General features: G+C 42.9%; 1 protein-coding gene across 1 annotated transcript in view; it reads left to right on the top strand.

The window, feature by feature from the left end:
• EPC2 (enhancer of polycomb 2) overlaps positions 1-24,856 on the top strand; it is a 92,899-nt gene that overhangs the window by 18,305 nt on the left and 49,738 nt on the right. The window contains exons 2-3 of the mRNA XM_090045801.1: positions 16,519-16,678; positions 21,959-22,104. Of these exons, the coding sequence (XP_089901927.1) occupies positions 16,519-16,678; positions 21,959-22,104 (306 nt within the window). The remainder of the gene's footprint in view (positions 1-16,518; positions 16,679-21,958; positions 22,105-24,856) is intronic.

The following is a 24,856-nucleotide window of genomic DNA, read 5'->3' as shown; positions in this document are numbered from 1 at the left end:
TCATTCAAAACAGAAGTCTAATCTTTCTAGCCAAGATAATGAAGCTATGGGATCACAATTTGGAGTTTCCACTATCAAATGGACTAGGTAACGTGTCAAGTGATCATTATGAAGCTAAATCATTTTCTTCTTGTGGTTAAAATAATCTCATAACCCTTTATTCTAAGCTTGTGGATTACTCTACACCAGTGGTCTCAATTTTTTTGATCGCGCACCCCTATTGGTAAAAAATTTTTGAGCACGCACCCCCAATATATGTATATCTATATAAATATAAATAGAAGTTCTAATATTTTTTCCCACACCCCAGTGGATCATCTTGGACACCACTGCTCTGAACAATTATTTCTCTTTGTTATCTAAACCACTATCGCAAGTGAACAGTTGTTATTAGTTGCATTCAGTTTGATATGCATACCATAGTATTTTATCTGTCAGTCCTCTTTTTACACTGTTTTGCAATGAAAGTTAGTCATTGTATCCAGGAAAATATACATCTTTTCCTCAGTCCCTGGTCTAAATTCTAGGCATGATATGGCTGATATTTCTTGCCCAGCAATCTTGTAGTTTGGAATATAATATGGTATGTGGAATAGACTACTATAGCGCCAAAAGTTTTCTGAAGTCCGTACATCATTATTGTTGTGCTCTTTGCCAGCTTCTGCTGTGACTAGCTTAATTGTTGCATGCTTTGCTACTGCAGTGACTGGAGACACCTGCTGGGATTCAGCGCCTGATAGTGACCTGGCTCCCCTCTCATTCTCCATTCTGCCTTTATAAATCTTTGTCTTTTGCCATCTGGCCCAACACTTTAGTCAAGTGCAGAGAAGGAAAAATTATTTGGCCTGTACCCTGTGCAGATAAAACCTTTACTGTGTTTAGTTTAGTTTAGTAGACCTTAGTCCTAGAGGTTCCAGTGAGGGTCTTTACAGTTCCCTTGTACCCCACCCCCTTAACCATCCTGGGGATCAGGTATGCTTATGATTGGATGCCCACTTGCTGAACTGATGGCTTTGGAGTAAACTCATGTAAATAAAAGCAATTAAAATTACCAAGTGGAAAGTTTCAGTTTACATGTAGTAAACTTTTCCATTTTGTACATCAGTTACTTTCCAAGGAAAGGTGGATTCTTATTGGTTAATATAACCCAGTAGTTCTCAACCTTTTCAGATCAAGGCACTCCTTGGAAAATGTCAGCTGTTAGCTTTCACTCTTTACTACAGAAGAATAATAGAACAGTTCTGCTGCTGTAGAGAGCTCTGAAGGACCACACTGGGTCAGAATGTTTCTGACACTCGAATTCCTGTGGGAAATCTCAGGATTATTTTATGAATCGCATTTGTGCAGCTAACAATGCTAACTTTGGGTGATAACTCTGTCACCCATGAAAGGTTCTCAGGTTACCCCAGGGTGCTGTGGTACCCTGGTTGAGACTCACTGCTGTGGAGTTACAGCTAAGTACAACCTTAACACTAGATCTTTTTGCTGTGTATGAACGTTCACTATATTAAGCCATTATATAGTTTAATATTTTTCAGATTTAATGTCTTCAAGATAATTATGCTCCTGTAGAGCAGTCAGTAGTAGGCCTTTTCTGAAGGCCTTCTGAAATGGAATAATTATCGCAATAGGAGGGGGGTAGTCAAAAGTGAAGTTTGTTCTTTGTGTCTTGTCTGGTACTTCTTTCAGTCACCTAGATAAGCTCTAGTTACGATGGCACTCCAGAAAAATATAGGTCACGTTTCACATGCTTTTTCATTATATTAAGACCTCTAAGTAAATGTGTAGCTTTAATATAAGAAGAAGCTTTAAAATGAGAACAGTTGGATTTTGTTTGTTTGTTTGTTTTAAGCTAGTTCTGTTTTTCAGGCAGATAGTTTCAAAATTCTCTAGTCCAAGAGAGATTCCTAGAACTTTTTCCTTTTGTGCGTCTTTATTTCTCTACACAAAAGCTTTTTAAGTATATGGACATCTGGTTTATCTTGACCCTTAAATGGTATTAAAGCCTTCTTTATGTTCTCTGTCAGAGTTCCAAGGGAGACCAAGGTTTCTGGGGTGGAGAATTGCTTGAGTCTGTGCCACAGTTTACTAGGATTCTGATTTTAAAATTCTGTACATTTCTGGGTAGGGAGAGTAACTGCTTCTAATCTATGAAAGAAGATAAGAGATTTCTAGGCCAGGGATGAAGAGGTGAGAGTGATGCAGCTATAAAAGGAAGTATGTTCCTTTTAGAAATGATAAGGTTTCTGCATGGGTGACTGGTGCCTCCTGAGTCTGGCCGGGGGTACCCAGAGAAGCCGGTAGTGTCGTTGGCGATCAGGACAGGGCTGGTGAGCACCTGCAGGCGCGACCAGTGGCGTTGGCGGTGGGGACGGGGCTGACGAGCACCTGCAGACACCGCTGGCCATGTCAACAGCGGGGACGGCCCTGTCAGTATGCCCTCCAGAGGTGACTGGAAGAGGGGGCACAGGGGTTTGTGTATGACTCATTGTGGTAGCACAAAACATGTTTGCTAAAAGAAACTCTTTCCTTTAGGGCAGGGTTAGGCAAAATACAGCTGCCAGCCGAATCCAGCCTGCCAGGCTGTTCTGTTCAGCCTGCGGGGACCCTAAACAATTTAGAAAGTTAATATTTATCTACCCCTGGTTCCTATCAAAGATGACATGAGTCAGGGCAGTAGGACCCAGGGGAAGTCCTGGCAGGCTCCTGCACCAGAGACAGGGGAGGAATGTGGAGATCGCCCCAGTCCTTTGGGCCAGACAAGCTCCTGCTGAGCCCTTTGGTCCGGCCATGCAGTTGGGAGCCGGCAGGTGGACAGGAAGGCGGGGGTAGGGTAGAGTGGAAGCTAGCGGGAGTCTGGGGCCTGTGCCAGTGTCCCGGGCCCAGAGCAGGGCAGTAGGAGCGTGGGGCACAGGCTGGCAGGGGTCTGTGGAGTCAGGCTGGACTGTACCAGCAGGGTGGGGGGGAGCTGGCCCCGCTCCATAGAACTGCTGGTGGCCAGGAGCTGTTGCCCCCCGCCCTGTGGCTGGCACTTCCTGCTGCAGCCCATACAGGGCTGTCCTGCCTCTCTGCTGCATCAGCACCGCCCTGTGGGGCAGCAGTGGCAACAGAGAGCAGGTACAGGTAGCCCCGTGCAGGCTCCAGGCGGCTGCAGTATGGGGCACCAGCCATGGGGAAAGGGAGTGGCTGTTTTTCTCCCCGCCCTGAGCACTAACTTGTTCCCCAGAAACTGTGGAGGAAAGCAGCACCTCCCCCTCCCCCCACTGCTGTTGGGCAGTGTTTGCTGCAGCTGCCTGCCTGGAGCCCACACCATGCTGGGCTGTGGTGTGGCTGCTTCACTACGGCTTCTGTGCTACCCGGAGCAGCCACTGGGCAGCGCAGAGGCGGTGGTGAAGCAGCTGTACCACAGCCTAGTGTGGTGTGGGCTCTGGACGGGTGGCTGCAGCAAACACTGCCCGGTGCCAGTGAGCAGAGGGGCCACTTTTCTCTGCACCAAGCAGCAGCATCAGCTTCTGCTGCTGCCACACCTCAGCCCCAATGGGCGAGCGCAGAGCTGGCATAGGGCCCAGGCTGGCAGCGGCGGTGGGGAACAAACTGGTGTTCAGCATGGGGGCGGAAAATGGAGTAAAATGGTTGCTCCCCTTCCCTGTGGCTGGCTCCCTGTGCTGCAGCTGTTCAGAGCCTGCGCAGGGCTACCTGTGCCTGGTTTCCGTTGCCACTGCTGCCCTGCTGTGGCAGAGGGGCAGGACAGCCCTACATAGGCTGTGGGCAGCTGCAGCACATGGTGCTAGCCATGGGGGGCTACTTTTTTCCACCTGTGCTGAGCACCAGCCCATTTCCCACAGGTGAGGACAGGGTTGGGGTTGTACATGCTGCTCCCTGCCTGTACTTTGGGTCTGGGCTGGGGGTTCTGGGAGTGGATGGGTGTGTAGGAGCCAGCGGCAGCTGGGTGGAAGCATGGGACCAGCGCTGGTATGCTGGGGCCTGTGCTGGTGGGGCCTAGAGTAGGGCAGTAGGAGTGCAGGGTCCTGGCCAGCAGGGGCTCTATGGAGCCAAGCCAACTCTCCACTCTCTCTGCTGGTGCAGCCCAACTCTACAGGTCCCTGCATGCTCTGGGCCCTGCTGGTGCTGGCCCTGGGAAATTGGTGCAGGCCCCATGCTCCTGCTTGCTTCCACTCCCCCCTGCTGCTTTCCCCACTTTTCTGCCTGGCCACTCTGCACTACGTGGATCATACTCATACATACATATCCCCACAAACCCCTATCTGCAATCAGTTCTGCATATACACCACAAATGCTCAGAAATCAGGACAAAAATATATTTTTAAATTAAATTAAAATATGTTGATATGGGTGTTTGATTTTAGTATGTAATTTGTTGGTGGTTTTTCCCCTAAGATGGCAAACCTTCTTCCCCAAAGGAGTACTTTCAGGGGCAAGGGGAGAGACTTCCAGTGGCAAAGGTCAGAGGTTAGGACCAGGACTTTTCAGTCCCAAGATGGCAACCGGGGGTGGGGCACCTGTTAAGGGGCAGGGCTGCCATACAGCCCTTGACAGCTTGCCTAAATTGGTAAGAGTCCCTCCATCCAAAATAATTGCCTGCCCCTGTTTTAGGGTAATATGGAATTTGATCTTCCTTAGATTTTTTGTTCTAAGGAAGGTAAGTAAGATAGGAGACTGGTTGAGCAGTTGAACAGCGCCACAAAGGCAAGGCTAATCAGGGATCCTGATTTTTTCTGACTTAAAAAAATCCTGAATTTCCAGATATAAAAAACACCCAAAATCCACATCTTTCTGTGATTAAACTGATTTATTTATATATTAGTGGTGTTTCTGTTTAATCGCAGAAAAATTTTGGGTTACTTTTGTAAAACCGAAAATTGGGGATATTTTTTTTTTTAAATTGGAGAAAACCAGGTTCCCTGTTGTTCCGGGCGTTTTATAGGATGGATGGATTAACCAAAGGAAAAGAATAAGAGGTGGCATTGTTTTTATTTGAAAATCAGAACAACAGCTGTATAGCTGTCTGTTCCGTGATTACTGGATGGACTTATGTCCTTGAAATTTATGAGCAAACAAGTTGATTTATCTCTTATAGCGTATCCTATCGAAAGGCTCATAGCAGTTTACAACAAACAAATAAACAAACAGCCGTTGGACAAAATGCGACACTCAGTGCTATAATAATGAGTTCATTTCTTTTAAACATAAAAAGCCTAATGATTGTTTCTAAATTGCTGCAATTTGCAATATTGGTGAATGCTGTTTTAAATGTTTTTGACCCTTAAGGTATATATTTGTAGGGTAACAGGAGTAACACAAGCCATTTACTGTGTTAAACCTCAAAACTTCTTTCATTTTCCAGTAACCAGAAGTGATTTTGATTTTTTGTCAAAACACTGAGTTGATAGTTCTTAGCCTCAACTAAATACATCTAAGATAAATCTTCCATTTACATATTAATAGGGTTTTAAGAAAAGAATTTCCTGAGTCCTACCCTTGCCTGAATTTTCCTTTTTATTTTTTCGTTTTCAGCAAAGATCAAATGAAACTTTGTTGTTGTTGTTGCACCCCATCAATCAGTGCCATCTAATTTTGTTTAAATCAGTGGTTTTCAACCATCTTGAACTCCAGGCACCCCAGACCTGGACTCCAGGTCCGTAACTTTTGTGAATTGAGTGGCACTCAAATTCAAAAACAAGTTTAGATAATATGGTACTTGCCTCTTTGCAGATGAACTGGGAAATGGGGGTGGGGACTTTAGCTTGCTTTATCTGCTGAATTCCTCCTACCTCACTTATCTTCTCACACCTCTTTGCACCCTTTAAAGGATCTAGCAGCACATCGGGTATCCCTGGGCCCTGGTTGAGAATCACTGGTTTAAATTGTAGTTTGTTTTGTATATGTTATGTTGTGTTGTCTTTAATGTGTATCAGGTGTATTTTGTATATTATGCATGCATGATAGTAAGTGTCAGCAGTGACTGTTACAACGTTTCTGGAGTCAGGGACACCAGAGCCAGCTGCAGTTGTCAAATGGAAAAGAATTATTTATGGAAGAAAGAAAGAATGATAAATGCTAGTGTTGGACAGGGCAGCCAACAAACTTTCTTCCCATTAGGAAGACTGGGAAGAGAGAGACAAATCAAAGCCCCTTTTTTCCAGGACTAACTTTGCGTTTTATGACATAAAGGATCACACCAGTCTTGTTTAGAGGTGTTCCCTGGAACTTTTGCTGTATTGTCTGTGGTTGAGATTTTCAGGGGTGACAGGGAAATTTGCGATAGAGCTCACTAACGCTGCATGTCTGTTTTGTCATCCCTTCCAGTTGGAGTTGAAAATCTTTTTTTTCAATAGCTACAATATTAGACGTTGGGCACTCAGTGTTAATGGGTTTTCTTCTGCCCTTTCCTTTAATTTTGTTTTGGATTGTAGGTAGGGCAGAGAGGTATTTAGCTTTCGGGAGCATGTGGAAAGCTATTCATCTGATTTGTATGAATTTGTCCAGGAATTCCCTTTTTCTTTACTCTCAGAATTCCCTTTTTCTTTACTCTCAGACTTCCTTAAAATGTGGAGAAGTACTGTGTAACTGTCTTGATGACAACTAAGTTACAGATAAGGTTTTGTTACCTGCTATTTTATGTGACTTAGCAGTAATAATGAAGATACTACCCCTTAGTTAAAATTTTGTAGAAATGATTTGTTACCAATCCAGATTCTATTGTTGGGAGCTCACTTGCAAAAAATGCTAATTTTGAAATTCTGTCTTTCAGAAGTATCAAAATAATTTGTTATGTGTTTAGAGAGATGTTCTACCTCATAGAGATGATCTGAAAATTAGAAAAAATTTGTAAGGTGTATTTAGAAGCATTTTGAAGCTTATAGTAATAAAAATGTATTTTTACAACAGAAAAAGGTGAAGTGTGTGATGGAACAACTTTTGTTTAAAATATTTAATTTTCAAGTGTTGAACTATTCCATCTATGACCAAACTGACTCTTAGAAGTTTAACTAATAAATAAATAAATTGGCCTGACGTGCAATTCTCAGGCCAGCTGTATCCCATTATGATATCACTAACTGCAGTTTCATAGTTAGCATGGACATCAGTCTTGAACTAGAAAGGAGAGTGAACTGTTGTCTATGACCTCTCTCAAAATTAATCTGTAAAGATGTTGAGAAAAACCATGTGGGGGAGAGAGAGTTTCATAGTTTCTAGGGTCGGAAGGGACCTGAGCAGATCATCTAGTCCGACCCCCTGCCATGGCAGGAAAGAGTACTGGGGTCAAACGACCCCAGCAAGGTGTTCATCTAACCTCCTCTTAAAAACCCCCAGGGTAGGAGCCTGTACCACATCCCTTGGAAGTTGGTTCCAGGCTCTAGCTGCCCTGACTGTGAAATAGCGCCTCCTGATGTCTAACCTAAACCTACCCTTTGCCAGCTTGTGACCGTTATTCCTGGTCACTCCTGGCGGTGCTCAGGGGAACAGTGACTCCCCCAATGCCTGCTGATTTTCCCCCCCCCCCCCGACTAGTTTATAACAGGCCAAAAGATCCCCCCTCAGCCTTCTCTTTTGGAGGCTGAACAGGTTCAGATCCCGTAGCCTCTCCTCATAGGGCCTGCCCTGCTGTCCCCTGATCATGCGAGTGGCCCTCCTCTGGACCTTCTCCGTGCTGTCCACATCCCTTTGAAGTGCGGCGCCCAAAACTGGACGCAGTACTCTAGCTGTGGCCTGAGCAGTGCCGCATAGAGGGGGAGGATCACCTCTTTTGACCTGCTTGAAATGCATCTGTGGATGCGTGACAAGGTACAGTTGGCCTTCCTAACTGCCTCCCCACACTGCCGGCCCATGTTCATCTTGGAGTCAGTGATGACTCCAAGATCCTTTTCTGCCTCCGTGCTGACAAGAGGGAGTTCCCTAACCTGTAGGTATGGTGCCGGTTGTTCCTCCCCGGGTGCATCACCTTGCACTTGTCTGTGTTGAAACCCATCCTATTCTCATCCGTCCACCCTTGTAACCTGTTTTAGGTCTGATTGTATCCTGTTGCTTCCTTCTAGTGTGCCAACATCCCCCCACATCTTAGTGTCATCAGCAAATTTGAACAGGGTACTTTTTACCCCCTCGTCCAAATCACTGATGAAGATGTTGAATAGTGCAGGCCCGAGGACTGAGCCCTGCAGAACCCCACTGCCCACGTCCTTCCAGGTTGAGAAGGACCCATCCACTACCACCCTCTGGGTGTGGCCCTCCAGCCAGTTGGCGACTCACTTGACTGTGTGGGTGTCTACGCCACAGCCCTCCAGTTTCTTAATGAGAACAGGGTGAGAGACAGTGTCAAAAGCCTTCCGGAAGTCCAGGAAGACTATGCCCACTGCTACCCATGCATCTAATGATCTGGTGATCTGATTGTAAAAGGCCACCAGGTTGGTCTGACAGGACCTGCCACTGATGAACCCGTGCTGGTTGCCCCTAAGCATGCAGTCTCCTGCTGGCCCCTCCTGGATGTGTGCCAGAATAATTTTCTCAAACAGCTTGCCTAGGATCCAAGTAAGACTAACTGGCCTATAGTTTCCCGGGTCATCCCTCCTCCCTTTTTTGAAGATGGAAACCCCGTTGGCCCTCTTCCAGTCCTCTGGTACCTCTCCAGGGCACCACGAGTGCTCCTAAAGCTGTGCCAGGGGACTTGCAGTGACCTGGGCCAGTTCCTTTAGAACTCTAGGGTGGAGATCATCCGGACTGGCTGACTTGAATACGTCCAGTCCCTCGAGAAGCTCCCTAACTAAATCCTCGCTAACCCTTGACATAGGTGTGCCTCCCCCGGGGCCCGAGGGGGGCCCAGCAGGGAGGTGGCTGTCCTGGTCCCTACTTAGGAAGACGGAGGCAAAGAAATCATTAAACATGTTAGCTTTGTCGTCTGGTGTGACGACCAAGTTTCCCAACGTGTCCTATAGTTTCATAGTTTCATAGTAGCTAGAGTCGGAAGGGACCTAGGTAGATCATCTAGTCCGACCCCCTGCCTTAGCAGGAAAGAGCACCGGGGTCAGATGACCCCGGCAAGGTGCTCATCTAACTTCCTTTTAAAAATCCCCAGGCTCGGAGCCTGCACCACTTCCCCTGGAAGCTGGTTCCAGGCCCTAGCCACCCTGACTGTGAAGTAGCGCCTCCTAATATCTAATCTAAACTTACCCTCCGCCAGTTTGTGACCGTTATTCCTGGTCACTCCTGGCAGCGCACGGGGGAACAGGGACTCCCCCAATACCTGCTGATCCCCCCTGACCAGTTTGTAGCAGGCCACAAGGTCCCCCCTTAGCCTTCTCTTGTGGAGGCTAAACAGGTTCAGGTCCCGTAGCCTATCCTCATAAGGCCTGCCCTGCTGACCCCTGATCATACGAGTGGCCCTCCTCTGAACTCTTTCCATATTGTCCACGTCCCTCTTGAAGTGTGGCGCCCAGAACTGGACGCAGTACTCCAGCTGCGGCCTGACCAGTGCCGCATAGAGGGGGAGGATCACCTCCCTGGACCTGCTCGAGATGCATCTGTGGATGCATGATAGGGTACGATTGGCCTTCTTGACTGCCTCCCCACACTGCCGGCCCATGTTCATCGTGGAGTCAATGACGACTCCAAGATCCTTTTCCGTCTCCGTGCTGGCAAGAGGAGAGTTCCCCAACCTGTAAGTGTGGTGCCGGTTCTTCCTCCCCATGTGCAACACCTTGCACTTATCAGTGTTAAACCCCATCCTATTCTCATCCGCCCACCGTTGCAACCTGTCAAGGTCAGCTTGTAGCCTGCAAGGGCCCCACATTACCCGGGACCTTCTTTTTACTTCCTGTGTATTTAAAAAAGGACTTCTTATTGTCCTTAATCTGGGAAGCTAGTCCCAGTTCCATTTCTGCCTTGGCCTTCCTAACTACCCCCCTACGTCCCCGAGCAACTGCAAAATAGTCCTCCCTGGGGATGACCCCTTCTTTCCATTGGGTGTAAGCCTCCTTTTCTAGCAAGGAGACATTCCCAATGGGCCAGGGAATCTGGGTACAGGAAGAAATCAGCTGATCCATACTCTGTCTGATCTAAAACAGATGGAATATAATGGTAAACCTGACCTGGAATGTTGATTACTATATATTTTCATATTGTCAGAAGTCATCTGGTAACATTCTCTTGGGTTGCTTCTTTTAACATTAACATTTTTATGAATGAAAAATTTCCCCAAGAAAAACCTTAGATGTAAATTATGTAAGATAGAACCTAAGTTGTATACTCCCTTTTTTAAAAAAAAAAATCACTTGCCAGGGAATAACATGCACATAGGTAGGGCAGAACATGAAAAAAAAAAAGTTCAGCTGTAACGCAAAGTAAGTCCTCCTGCAAACCTGGAATGTCCAGGAAATGTAGCATCCCAGGAGAGAGTTTGGGTGAGGCAGCAGGAACTTGGTGTGCCAGTACAGCACCACGGCTAGGCCCCATATAAGAGGTAGGCAGTTATTTGGCTGCAGGGCGACTTCAGGAATTTTGGTGAGCTGCTGCAGGCTGGAGGCCACAATTTGCCCATACCTGCCCCAGACCCTTGCAAAGGCAAGATTTGTTAATTCTTTACTGTAAATAGTTCTTTATGTAAGGTCCTGCAACTAATTGAGTCTTTCCACACTACAAGCTCCTCAAGAAATGGTAAACTGCATACAGTAGCTAATTTCCTTGCGCAGTTTAGTTGTTGCTTCAGGTATAAGCTACAATGCTCAGCCAATTGCTATTTCAAATTTCTCAGAGGCTGAGAGATGATTAACACTGGACTCTGCCACTGCTACTTGGTGGCTAGAAAGAAGTGGCAGCCCTTAGAGCAGTGTCTCTATACTTCTATTCCAATGAATTAATAATAGTTTCCCTGCTTAAGATTCTAGTTTTGGAAGGCTGATTTGTTTTTGTTTTTGTCTTTTTTGTTTTGTTTTTTTTGGGTGGGGGGAAGTGCATATGGTATGCAAGTGAATACAGTATCAGTGATTCAGTGGTTAAAAAAAAAAATAGGGGTATTATGTCCTTACCCAAAAGCAGAGTTTTTGTACACTTAGAAAATTTGAAGTTCAGATTAAATTTAAAAGACATACAAACACGTTTAATCTGATTGAATTTGTTTGTATTTCTTTTGAATTTATACTGAACTGTAATTTTTTTTGACACAAACACTCCCTTAAATCACTGGTATTTATTCAGTTTTACTTCCAGTTTTAATGTATTTATTATCTGGAAACTACTTACGGAAAACAATATGCATATTTAACCTGTATTTACTTTTTGATATAAAGTAGATCTTAGTCATCTTTTGTCTGTCAAGATTTATATTAAATTAGACCAACTGTACTATTCCATGGTCACTTAAAAATGGTATTTATATTTTATTCCTGGGACAAGGAAGTGTATAAAGAAGAAAAATCTGTCTTAAGTTCCACGTGCAGTTTCTCTTAAGGCAGTAGTGCTCACTCAACCTTTTGGCCCCTGTGGGCCAGATGACTGGAGTGGAACCAGTCTGTAGGCCAGATCAAGCCCTAAGTGCAAGATTTGGGCCCTGGGTCCCAGAATTGCCCCCTACCTGCCCTGAGCACTGGGAGCAGGCCCTTGGACCTGGCATTGCCCCCTCCTCCTGGGATTATTTTCTGGGGGGTTTCTGCCCCCCCTTTTGCCACTACCACAGAGATTGGTCCCTGGGAGCCTTGCATTGCCTACACCCCCCCCAGTAATTTGGGATTGAGTCTTTAGGGTCTGGCACTGCTCCTCCCCATGGGTTTGGGCCCTGGGGGCAGGGCACCTTCCCCTCCCACCCCAGCTTGCCAGGATTAAGTCCTGGGGGCCTGGCACTGCCCCCATCCAGCCCTCCACACTGGGGTTAGGTGCCCGATTTCAGTATGCAGGGCCTTGATGCTCCAGTACTGCCAAATTTCTAGGCTATGGGGAAACCTATGGGCTACATGACAGGGCTTTGGGCCAGATCTGGCCTGCAAACCAGAGGTTTGAGCGCACCTGCTCTAAAGAGTTCTGCTCTGAAGGGAGAAGGCAGCATTTACTGCTAGAAGATATATCTTTAAGTAGAAACAAGGGCAAGGACCTTTGATTCTGTGGATGCCCACAGGCAATCTGTGGGTAAATGTCAGGAACAGTCCCAGATGACCGTGCAAACTGGGGATAAAGTTCTAATCAGCCATTAAGATATATCTGCTCTGTTCTTTCTCTGGGGCTAGAAACTTTCATCCGTCAAATGGTGCTAAGGTCAAATGGAGAGGCTTTGTGGGAATATGGAGTTGTATTTTTGAAGGTAATAGTATGGGGACTAGTCAGTAGGTAGACTATATATATATTGCTTGTCTTGGGGTGCCTGTCCTTATCAGTTGAATGCAGATACTTGCTCTAATTGACTGACTTGTCTAGAAGAGCTTGGTGTGTGTGTGCACATGCTCTCTCTCCCTTCTCTCTACAAGTTGTGTCCTACTATCATTATAGATTTTCTTGCAGGAGACTGCTGTTGTATTGGCAGTAGGCAAACTCTTTGCTGCCGTGGGCTGGAATGACCTGGCTAAGGTCAGAGGAAAGCCAGCACTAGGACTGGGTAGCAGTATTCACTCCCTGGGTATTGACACTTCACCTGCAACAGCTGTGGCAGATAGGGGTTGAGTGGCTGTGACATTAACACCTTAGCTGCTGGCCCTGATGTAGCAGGTGTGATGAGAACCCTAATGGGATGGGTCATCCAGCCTGCTAGAAGCCCACAGTTGGGATCCACTGTTCAGTGCAGCATAAGCAAAACTCCCTCCACTGAAGTCCCATGTGGTACAGTGTCAGCAAAACCTACCAGCTCCACAGGCTAGATCCTGTGGTTCTGTGGCTGAATCTGGACTGTGGGCTATGACTGAGGTTGTCAGCTCCTGATTTATATTGCCAGTAGCAGCAGACAAGGAGAGATTCCCCTTGGAATCTAAGAGAGGTAAATGAAAAGGTAAAAAAATAAAAATGCTGTAACTATTAAGTAAAAGGTTGTTGGAGGCGCTCTTCATTTTTCCAGTTGAAGTTGTGCTAGTTAATAGTAAGCCTGTCAAATATTTGGCCCATGGAGGTGGGGGATCCAGCTTGTGGGGGGTTTCATCGTGACTGTGAGCAATATTAAGCTGCTACTGCTCCACCCTGACCCTAGAACTGCCTGAAGCCAGTGTCAATCTGGCCAGCATCCAGGGGGTTGTTACCACCACCATATAATGTAGTGTTTTCTCAATTGCTGCCAGTGGCAAAAAGCAGCAGCAGTGTTCACCCCCTGGGTGCTGGCCATGCTGACACTTGCTTCAGCAGCTGTGGCAGCTAAGGGCTGAGTGGCAGCAGCATTACCATCTTGGCTGCTGGTATACTGACACAGCAGCATCTGCGGCTGTGGTGAGAAGCCCTATAGGCGGGATTCAGAGGTGGGTCACTTAGCTTGCTTGGAGCTCACAATCTGGATCCAGCCCACCAAATTATTTGAAAGTATGGGTGCATGTTTGTTTGTATAATCAAATGCTGAAGTAGTAATTAGTATTTGACACTTGCTACTTGTCATTTGGACATTCAGTTTTTATTAGCATTTAATTGGGGCTGTCCAACTAGTATCCTCGAAGGGGTTAACATGTGGTCCCAGGTGCTTCTTTTCCCACTCCTTCCAGCTTCTACTTTTTGCTACTGTCCTGCCCTTGGGGGCAGGGGAAGGTAGCCAAGCTTACAGCACAGGGGCACTCATGTAGTGGGTGGGCAAGAGAGAAGCTGGACAGCTTTGGCATTAAGGGAATATGTCAGTTTGCATTCCCATTTTGTTTTATGTTTTTGTATAGCACCACTAAAAAGTGGAGTGAATTTTAGACATTGGAGTGGAAAATGTCTACTTGCTTCTTTTAATTAATTTGGCAGCACTATTTTCAGTTTTCTCTCCTCTTCATACAGATTCAGATGTTTGGACATTTTGTTTAGCAAGAAGGGAGATTAATACTTTTTAAAAATAAGATACTCATATTGTGTAACCACAAAAAATGGCAGACATGTAGGTAATATACATCACTGAATAATCTTAAAACTATTTTTAATGCCTTTTAAAGAGCTGATTATGTTTGAAGCTTGAAGTTTACTGTGTCTTTTTAATTAGATTTTAAGCTCTTGCAGGAACTGAAATTTAACATACACTTTTTTGTTTTCTGTGTTAAAGCTCTTTAAAGTGTTTCAAATTGAAAAATATTGATGCAATAATAAAAAAAAAAAAAATGTTGGCTAATCTCAAGAATTTTTCAGAATATCATAATACCCTCTGATTATAAGGGTTTTTTTTTAAAACTTGATATATCTTAATTTTCATCATGGGATATGCCATAAAGTTCTAAGAACAGGGAAATAATCGTATCCATTTTCTAGTATTGCATAAACTTTTTGAGAGTGTAAACTTTTCATCTGCATTATTAAATAACATGTAGAACATTTTCTAGGGGAAAAGAGGCATCTGAAATTTCAATTACTGTATTTCCCCTTTCAAACAGATTACATTTATCTATCCCTTCTTCATTCAATGCAGTTATTCCTTAGATCTATATGAATTGAGTTACCTTATCTTATTAAAAATATCTCTAAAAGTGGTTCAGTTTATGATATGTCACTTTCAAGGTGTCTTCAGGATTTACTGTCAATAATTTTCATAGCCCTTTTCCTGTTCTTTCATTCTTCTAAAAGACACTAATGGTTGAATGTCTTGCATCTTCATCTTGCACAGATTGAGCAAATCTTTGTTTCTTTGGAATATAAGTACTAGGGGGAAAAGGTGAAAGAGAATATATATAAATATATTGGAATACAGTGTTTCAGATAAACTTGCAAATTCTAGTTATTAGTATGGTCAGATTATCAAATGTAAGTTTAGTAAGTTAAATGAAAGACGGGGAAAACTGAGTGGCTTGGGAATGCAACTAGAAATCTTGTTACTGTATTTACTCCCCCCCCCCCCCCAAAAAAAAAATCTGGGAAAAATTGCATACCAGTGCTGCTTTACCACTGCTGAAGGAATAAGACCCCCACACCCACACCCCCTCCCCCTCCACTGGGCTGCATCCAGTGGCTTTGTAAGCCACATTAACTGACCCCTGCTTTGAAAGATATGATGTACATTCAAAGGGATCTGGATACATTGTGGAACTTAACAATATAAACGAAAAATTGAAATAGAACAGATCAGTACAAAGTGTTACACATAAGGAAGAAAACTTCTTCTGAAGCAGCAAGTAGAAAGCAGTGTTGTTATTGTGAAACTAGCTAATAATGTGATATGAAAGAATTTACTTCCAGGTAGGTTCTGTAAGTAGTCTAGTAACAGTTGTTGTCAGCAGCTGCAAAAATTGGGTATGTGGAAGAAGCTGAGCTCTTCCTCAAGCAGTGTCTTCAGGCCCTTGCTGTTAGGGTTTATTGCTTGCCTATTTTGTATTGCTAGGAAGTCAGATCTGGTTAATAGGTGTCATAGGAGTTCGTGTCATGTTAACATGATTGCACAAGCAACAGTTGTGAAGCCAAGTAAGCTGCTAATACATTTGTTTTATAGCAGCTTTCTTTATTGCATGGATGGTAATACAAACATTTTATAAAACCCAGCTCTGATTTACAATCCCAGTTCTCCTATTCTATTTGACATGTTTAGCCAGATTTGTACAAAATTTACTAGCAACATAGAGAATTTAAAGGATTTTGAAAGTATATGCAACATCCAACAAATTGACCATATAGTTTTGTGGTTTGGATAGGACTGATCGTGCCTCCAGCAGAGGATTGGACTGGATGACCTCTGAAGGTCCCTTCTAGCCTGTCTCTGTGATTTTTATAATTTTGTCTCTAGTATGATAAGATTCCAAAGTAAAATAGAGCTCAATTATGTTGCATATTTAAGGAATCAGTTTTGTAAATGTTTTCTGTTTTATGAAGGAAAGTATGTCTCTTACTCTCAGCTAACCTAGGTTGCCGAAGAAATGGAAATAGGTAACTAATATCTTTCTAAAAGCTTAAAAATTCATTAAATGAAAACTTAAAATCAGGAGTGTGTTAGGTTAATTATAGATCTTGAACCCAGCAGTACAGAATTAATGTGTATTTGGTTGTGTTTCTGATCTTTATGAAGGTAATGCATTTCTTTTAAGATTTTGTTGCATGGTGCTTCTAAGTATCTGTTGAGCTTAGAACCTCTTTAGCTTAGAACATTTAACCCTTTTATTAAAAATGGAAGCTCTTTGCTGTGTATATATAATATTTTAGGATATGTTTTTTTTTTCTCAGTCTACAGTTTCTCCCCTCTAATTCCTTTAAAAGAGGCTTAAGATCTTGTTTACACCACCCTTCTTGCCCCCCCCCCCCCCCCCCCAAAAAAAAACCTTTTACCTAGCATTTCGTTTTACCCAGTGCAAGTAAAGTGGGGGAAATAGACTGATCTTATTCATATTCTTATTTATGGTGCATACATTTCAAATATTTTTTTTTCTCTTCTAGGAACACCATTTGCAACGAGCTATATCAGCACAGCAAGTTTTTAGGGAAAAGAAAGAGAGCATGGTTATTCCAGTTCCTGAAGCAGAGAGCAATGTTAATTATTATAATCGTCTGTACAAAGGAGAGTTTAAACAACCAAAGCAGTTTATTCACATTCAGCGTAAGTTCATGGACATGTTCTTCTATTTCCCTTAAGTTTAATTTGAGGAAGCGTTTAACAACTGCAGAGGCCAAGTTACTATAATATTAAAGGACGGTGAGGGGAGACCCCAGAAAATGTGAGGGTTAATGTATTTCAGATGAGAAACTGAAATTTATATACTAAGCAGAAATTGAGGAATGGGATATAGGGAAGAATATCCCAAAGGGCTAGTTTTGTGGAGTCCATGGATATGTTAAGAATCATGTTATAACAACTAGTAGGCTTTCCCCTATAGCTACTTATTATTTGTTATGTTGATCAAACCATTGGAGAATTAATTTAATTTCTTAACTTAAAAACCCCCCCAACCCTGTAGCTAATAATTGTCTAGGTCAGTATTATTTTTTTTTTGTGATTCATTATTGACCCTATAGTCTCTGAGTACCTTTTTCCTCTGCATACAGCCCAAGTGGGTATTAAAATAAAAACCCAGTAAAATGGAAGAATACCTATAATAGTCTCAGGTGAACTGATTTTGAAAACTTATGTTGAGACTGTACTAGTAGTAAAGAGTAGGTCCTTCATTGTAGGGTGTATGAAGTCCTAGTCAGTAGAAGTACTCTGAGTTACAGACAATTTAATGAATCTTTGTGGGTTTTGCTAAAATACAGAAGTGTTCATTTCATGCTAAATGGAATTTTCAGCTTTCTGAGTAAAATAGGTCCCATTTGGATGGAATTGGCTACCTGTGTAATAATAGGTCTGTTGGGAGGAAACAAGTATAAAGCTTATTTTTGTTTCATTTTTAATAGCTTTGTTTGCTGAGGTGTTTAGGCATGCAATCTGTTGTTTAAGCCCCCACTTAGATCTGATTATTATGGACTGTTTGGGCATAAACCATCTTTATTCTGTATTTATACAATATTTATGGCTGTAAGGATCCTAGTCTATGACTCGGGTTCTTTATAGCTGTTACCACAGTAAACTTGTGGTAAGGCCTTGGGTTTCCTTATTGCTGGAATATTTGTCAATGCCTACATGGGATGGTTAAGTGCTAGCACTTGCATGGGCTTGGACCCCTGCTTGATCTGACACATGAAGTTGAGCTAGTGTGTGGGATCTTTCTGCAGTCAGATTTAGCACATAGGTCTCAGCTAGCACATAGGGTCATTTATGTAGCCCTCAGGGCTAAAAGGTTGAAAGAGAAATCCTCTTATCACTGACCTCCGTTTATCACTGTAACATGCACATTCTTCATAATCTTTGGGAAAGATTGTTGATAAAGTTATTTTGAAACAATTTGAGCAGCACTGAAGTCCTCTAATCCTGACTTCTTTGTTAGGCTTGGTTACAGTACAGACTACACTGAAACTTCCTCCTGTCCCAGAAACAGATAATCTATTGATTCTCCATGTTCATTCCTTGTAGGCGTTTCAGCAGCCATGATATGCTTACAAAGTATTTCTAAGCAGTCTGTAGACTTGGGCAGAGAGAGAAGTGTTTTGTCTCTGTGTTGTTTTCACAGGGAGAACTCAGATAATTTTTTGGAGTTGTAATTCATGTGGATGATAGCCATTTCTATATTTTTTCCATTCTGAATAATATAGACTATCTTTTTAAAATTAGTGGTTGTATGAAAGTAAGTTGGTCTGGGTTCTCTAAGAACAAAACAGAAATGATGCTGGTGCAAAGAAGTGACCGGAGGAAATAGTGGATTGGAATATTTCTTATTTTAATAAAAGGGCTATTAATACCTGTTACTTTGTGCAGGGAAGGAAGGCAGTGGTTTCTGACTGTGTCTGAACAAGGAAAGAATTGACCAGGCAAACTACTAAGTATTTGTGGATATACTAGCATATTCTAAAAAGGTGGTCTTTATCTCTGAGAGAATGTTACTGTTGTATAAAAGCATTTTTGTAAGAACAGATTAAAAGGCAAGGATTTTTTATACAGAAGGGTATCAGTAATTAGTCAATAAAGTGTACTGGGTAAATTATCATCCACTATCTATTAGCACATTTCACAAACAAAAGTAACTTACATTTTTTTCAGATTGTCTAAGAAGAAATTCAGTATAATGATATGGTAATATTTCTGCTCCAGTATGTTAAATTTTTTATGTTAAGTTTTTGTTTGTTTGTTTTGGTTTTTACAACTGAAGTAAATTCTCCCTTAACCTACAAAATATTCAATTAATAACAAGTATTCTTAAAGTATTCCACCTACCTATGCCCACTGTGAAAAATCTAGGCCATGTAATTTGCAGCAAAAGATGAGTAGGAAGATGTTCTGGCTACCTCTGTTCCAGAAAATAACCTATCTGAGGCTGCGTGCTTAACATAATTGGGCTACTTTGAGCAAAGAGTATGGCATTCTAACTCAGAGCATTTATATGATTCCTATCCTGTTAGGACATAATATTAACCTAGTATTCAAAGCTGTGAATCCAGGAGATCCTTGAAGCACACCATCTGACGTGCTGCCATGAGGATGAAGGCATACTATTTAGGGTTGTTAAGATGAGGTAGAGAAGTGGTGATTAAAAGAAGAGTAGTAAATGGGGAAAGGAGAAGCTCAGTAGGCACCAGATGTGGAAATAAAAAGTTTGCGTGCACACAGAAGCTGTGCTAGCGTAACTTAAATCATCCATTTAAGTTTACTGAGTATAAGGTTGGGTGTGGCCACGTTCTTTTTTTTTTTTTTTTAAACAAGTCAGTTTATAATGACAAAACCCATAGTTTCATAATTAATAGGGTTGGAAGGGACCTGAGCAGATCATCCGACCCCCTGCCATGACAGGAAAGAGTACTGGGGGTCAAACGACCCCAGCAAGGTGATTGTCTAGCCTTGTCTTAAAGGTAGGAGCCAGCACCACTTTGCTTGGAAGTTGGTTCCAGATCCTAGCCTCCCTGACTGTTAAGTAGTGCCTCCTGATGTCTAATCTGAATTTACCCTCTGCCAGCTTGTGACCATTATTTCTAGTTACTCCTGGTAGTGCCCAGGGGAACAGGGACTTTCCCTCTGACTAGTTTGTAACAGGCCACTAGATCCCCCCTCAGTCTTCTCTTGTGGAGGCTGAACAGGTTCAGGTCCCGTTCCCTCTCCTCGTAGGGCCTGCCTTGCTGCCCCCGATCATGCGAGTGGCCCTCCTCTGGACCCTCTCCATGCTGTCCACATCCCTCTTGAAGTGTGGCGCCCAGAACTGGACGCAGTACTCCAGCTGCAGCCTGACCAGTGCCTCATAGAGGAGGACTATCACCTCCTTGGACCTGCTTGAGATGCATCTCTAGATTCATGACAAGGTGCGGTTGGCCTTCCTGACTGCATCCCCACACTGCCAGCCCATGTTCATCTTGGCATCAATGATGACACCAAGATCCTTTTCTGCCTCTGCACTGACGAGAAGGGAGTTCCCCAATGTGTAGGTATGGTGCTGGTTCTTCTTCCCCAGGTGCATCACCTTGCACTTGTCAGTGTTGAATCCCATCCTATTCTCATCCGCCCACCCCTGTAACCTATCTAGGTCCAATTGTAGTCTATTCCTTTCTTCTAGTGTGCCCACATCTTAGTGTCATCAGCAAATTTGAATAGGGTGCTTTTTACCCCCTCATCCAAGTCACTAATGAAGATGTTGAACAGTGCGGGCCCGAGGACCAAGCCCTGTGGAACCCCATTGCCCACACCCCTCCAGGTCAAAAATAATCCATCCACTACCACTCTCTCAACACCACAGTCCCCCAGTTTCTTAATGAGAATGAGGTGAGAGACAGACAGTGTCAAAGGCCTTCCGAAAGTCCAGAAAGACTGTCCGCTGCTACCCCTGCATCTAAGGGTTTGGTGACCTGGTCATAGAAGGCCACCAGTTTGGTCTGACAGGACCTGCCTCTAATGAACCCATGTTGGTTGCTCCTAAGCATGATCTCCCCTGCTGGCCCCTCGTGGACATGTGCCAGAATAATTCTCTCAATAAGCTTACCCAGGATTGAGGTAAGACTAACTGGCCTATAGTTCCCCTGTCCTCCTTCCTCCCTTTTTTGAAGATGGGAACCACGTTGGCCCTCTTCCGGTCGTCTGGCACCACACCAGGGCACCATGAGTGCTCATAAAGCTGTGCCAAGGGTCCCGCAATGACCTCAGCTAATTCCCTCAACGCTCTGGAGTGGAGATTGTCCAGACCAGCTGATTTAAATATATCCAGTCCCACCATAAGTTCCTTGACTAGATCCTCACTGACCCTTGGCCTAGGTGTGCCTCCCCTGGGGCCTGAGGGGGGCCCAGTGAGGGAGCTGATCCAGTCCCTGCTCAGGAAAATGGAGGCAAGGAAGTCGTTAAATAGGTTAGCTTTGTCATCTGGTGTGACGACCAGATTTCCTAGCGTGTCTTGCAGGGGCCCCACGTTACCCGGTACCTTCTTTTTGCCACCTGTGTAACCCAAACTAAATTCAGTTGAAATAATACGCTTAGAGTCCAGACTAGTGACTCTCAACCAGGGTTCTGGTGCAAATCTTATTTGCACGTTTGAAATGCTTGGTTACTTTTGGTACTGTTAAGGTCCTGGGTCATGTCATCAGGACAGTACAGAGAAAGACTATACTGCTTCTCTACAGATTTTAATATCTTGTTCTTATTCCAGGGACTAATAGTGGTTTGAGTCTGCTGATCTTAACCTAGAACTTTTACAAATGAGATGCAGAAAAAAAATCTATGTATTTTAAGTATCCGATTTATCTGATATAAAGAGATCAATTTTTAAGATTATATTGGAAATCCCATTTTCATTTGCCTCATGTCTGAGAATTTGTAACTTCAGTTTTAAGATTTTAGAATCTTACCATATAGAAGTGGAAGGACTGTATTTTAGCTGTCATTTTATGCCTTTTCCTTTGTGAGAAATGTTAAAAGTTGGCATGATCCCATGGATACTTTTTTTTTTAAAAGCCCTTACTACTGTTCACTGACCTGACAAGTTATTCACAGTCATAGTTCAGCATCTCATTTACTATAACTTGATTCTGATGCTTTCCTCATTGTTAAGTGCTACTAAAGAAAAATACCTTTTATATAAATTTTAAAAATTATGAAAATTATATATTTTTTGTTAACATAGATAATGATAAACTAAAAAAAAGGTGGAGTAAAGATCAGATAGTTTGAAGTCTGCTAACTTGCTATAACAAATTATTTTTTGTTTTCTGATACATTTTTAGCAACTATTTTGAAATTATTAGCATGTGATTTCGTTAACTCCATAGCTTGGTTCTGATCTGAATAATGCTTTTGTATTTACTTATGTTTTAGCCTTTAATCTGGACAATGAACAACCAGATTATGATATGGATTCTGAAGATGAGACCTTATTAAATAGACTTAACCGGAAGATGGAAATTAAACCATTGCAGTTTGAAATTATGATCGATAGGCTTGAAAAAGCCAGTTCTAATCAGGTATGGTACTCCAAAGAAATAAACCTCTCTTGTTTTATCAATAATTAATTTTAAGATGTTTCAGTTCTGTTTAATTTTTTTTATAAGCCCCTGAAAATCTTTGTTTTGCACCCTGCTGTTTATACCTGCTAAAATGCAATCTTGGAGTCTATAGACATAAAACCATGGAATTGCCTGTCTTATTGGATGGCCAGAAAGTTGATGTTGGAAGTTAATTTGTATTGTAAGAAAAAACAAATTTAACTCGGGTTTAGACTGATCTTCAGAAGCTTTAATTTGCTTTCTCATTTATTATTGATCCCATTGTATTACTGATCTCCCAAATTGCTGAGCATTTTTTAGTGCCTGTTATGGATACAATGGGACAGTTGGAGCTGAGCGCTTACCTGCTTGGAAGAAGACTTGCCTCTGACAAAAGCAGCCTGGTTTGGGTTCTAGATTGAGTTGTGCCTTTCACAGATTCCTCTAACTTACAATTTTTACAGAATTTTAAAAAGTCCAGAAATATTAGCTGAGAGAGGAAAAGTCCCACAAGCAGACAGTTTGACTCTTTCCTCAGGTCTTGTTTTATGTAATGAAAATAAATAAATAAAACTTGGAATTGGTTCAATCATCTCTTTAAATGCTGGGTGTTAAATAAGTGTGAATTTGTGTGACCTTTATTGCTTTGGCCAACTGGGAGGAGTGAGGATATACTGTTTCCCCATAACTGCTTCCTTTTGCACCAGCTTCCATTCTTTTTAATCCTGCATAGATGAGCTATATGATAGGTAGAGCCCGGTAAACACTCTTATGTCAAAATCCATTACATCTTGTCACATGGGACTTGAGCAGACTGGAAACTGGGTTTTGCTTTGCCTTCCCTCTATTTTTGCCCATAATCACATAGTTCCACAAAGCACTTCAAGAAGATTTTAGCTCCTTTTTCTCTTCATTTGGCATCTTGCCTTCATTAATCGGTCTCTTTTCTACGTTTGACAGGGATAAGATGCTTCAATCAAGTTCTTAGATGGTTAAGGATGGAGTTTCAGAAGAGATGACTTAGGAGTTGCTCCCTGTGTGGAGTTGACCCTTGGTACCTTTTCTGTGGCCTGGACCCTCTTCCATCCTGGAAGCTGGGTGGTCTGCAGAGGTTGCATTCCCTTTCCCTGAGGGCAGGCACTGCATAGGAACCCTAGCTGCTAGATATTGCTGGGAAACTAAGTCCAACCGCAGCAAGAAACTTGGTGAGGGAAAGAACTGATGATCCAAATATGGACCTGAATGTTATGTAGTGCATTAGAACTCTTATTCATACAATGGCTCTCTTTAATGCTGCTTTAAAGCAGCCTCCCATTCTGAGAAGAGAGAGAAAATGAGGAAGCCCCAGAAGAAAGTTTCCATAAGTCAGGCAAATCTTGATACTAATTATTTTAATCATAGAACTGGAGTGCTTTCTGGAGGACAGGAAGCACTTCAGTTCTCCGAAGTGCCTTGTTCAGTGGGTTTAATTAGGAAAATGTCCTTGCTTTCATTCTTGTCAAGATGGTCAGAAAAGCCCTTCTTCTTTTTGGGTACTTTTAGAGAATATTACTAAAAATCTTTTTGCTGCATGAGTTGCAGTATACAGTTATCAACAGCAGTGCCAGTCTCTCGAATTAGGAATATAACCAAGAAATATACAGACCACAAAGACTCACATCAATACCTGAGTTCCGCATAACAACTTTAGCCTTAGTAATGTTTTAGAAGGTAGTCTGCAAGCTTAATTTCAGTAAGTGGGAATCTCTCTTATGTTCTGTACCATAGACCCCCGTATACAAATCACGTTTATGTTGCAATTAGTATGTTAATCACAGCATAAATGGGCATGGTGCTACACATGAACCCAATTTAAGGCACTATAAAATGGAAAGCAAGCCATAAACATTTTCCACAAATAATGTAGAACATATTAATGGCTGATTTCTGTGGCACCTTAGATTTAACTTGCAGCTAGTAGTGACAGCCAGCTGAGTGTCAGTTTTAGGGCTGGGACCAAACAGTAGTTTGTAACCAGCTGACTGCTGATCCCAGCTGGAGGAAGGGGGAAGCTGAAGGGCTTCCCTGCTAGAAACTTAAAGGTTTAAAGTCCCCAGCAGGGAAGCCTTTTGGGTCTCCCAGCCAGAAGCCTCTAATACCCTGCACCCATCAGCCTAACCAGAGCTGCTGGGTGCTCTGTTTTAACAGTGAGCTTGTCGTCAGTCCTATTCCCAGATGATCACAAGCCTTGGAAGTGAGGCTGTCCAGCCTGCAACTAGCAATCAGTTGATTGTCTGGCAGGTAGCCCCAGTGAATCAGACTTGGGGCATTTTCTAATATCAGAGAAAAAATGGCAGTGGGGGTGCTTTGACTAAACCTTGTTGAACCAGCTTTAACTAAGGCGCCCCTGCTGCTGTTTTTCAGTGCGGGAACACTGATGCGCATGATGCTGGAGTTTGCTGGAGTGTGGTAATTGCCATGCTCCCAACAAACTGCAATTAAAATGAGTCGGAGCAGCCTCTCAGCAGTGTGTAGACGCCCCTGGATTTTGTACCTTGTTTTGGAATTCTGTTAACGTAACTGTTCTAATAATAGTTTTCAAGATGGGCTTGCAGTTCTTGTGCTGGTTCCTTTTTCTGAGTTTTGTTTCACAGAATTAAAGTGTTGCTTCTTTTCTGGTGAACATTCATCCTGAGATGAATTCTCAGTTTCTTCAAAACATGGACATATTCTCCTTCCATTTAGGCTTTAA

This window comes from Crocodylus siamensis, chromosome 4, assembly GCF_052110815.1.
Source record: "Crocodylus siamensis isolate JL-2025a chromosome 4, ASM5211081v1, whole genome shotgun sequence".
Classification (NCBI taxonomy): domain Eukaryota; kingdom Metazoa; phylum Chordata; order Crocodylia; family Crocodylidae; genus Crocodylus; species Crocodylus siamensis.
Note: the sequence above shows the minus strand (reverse complement) of the source record. Positions and strands in the feature narration are given on the sequence as shown.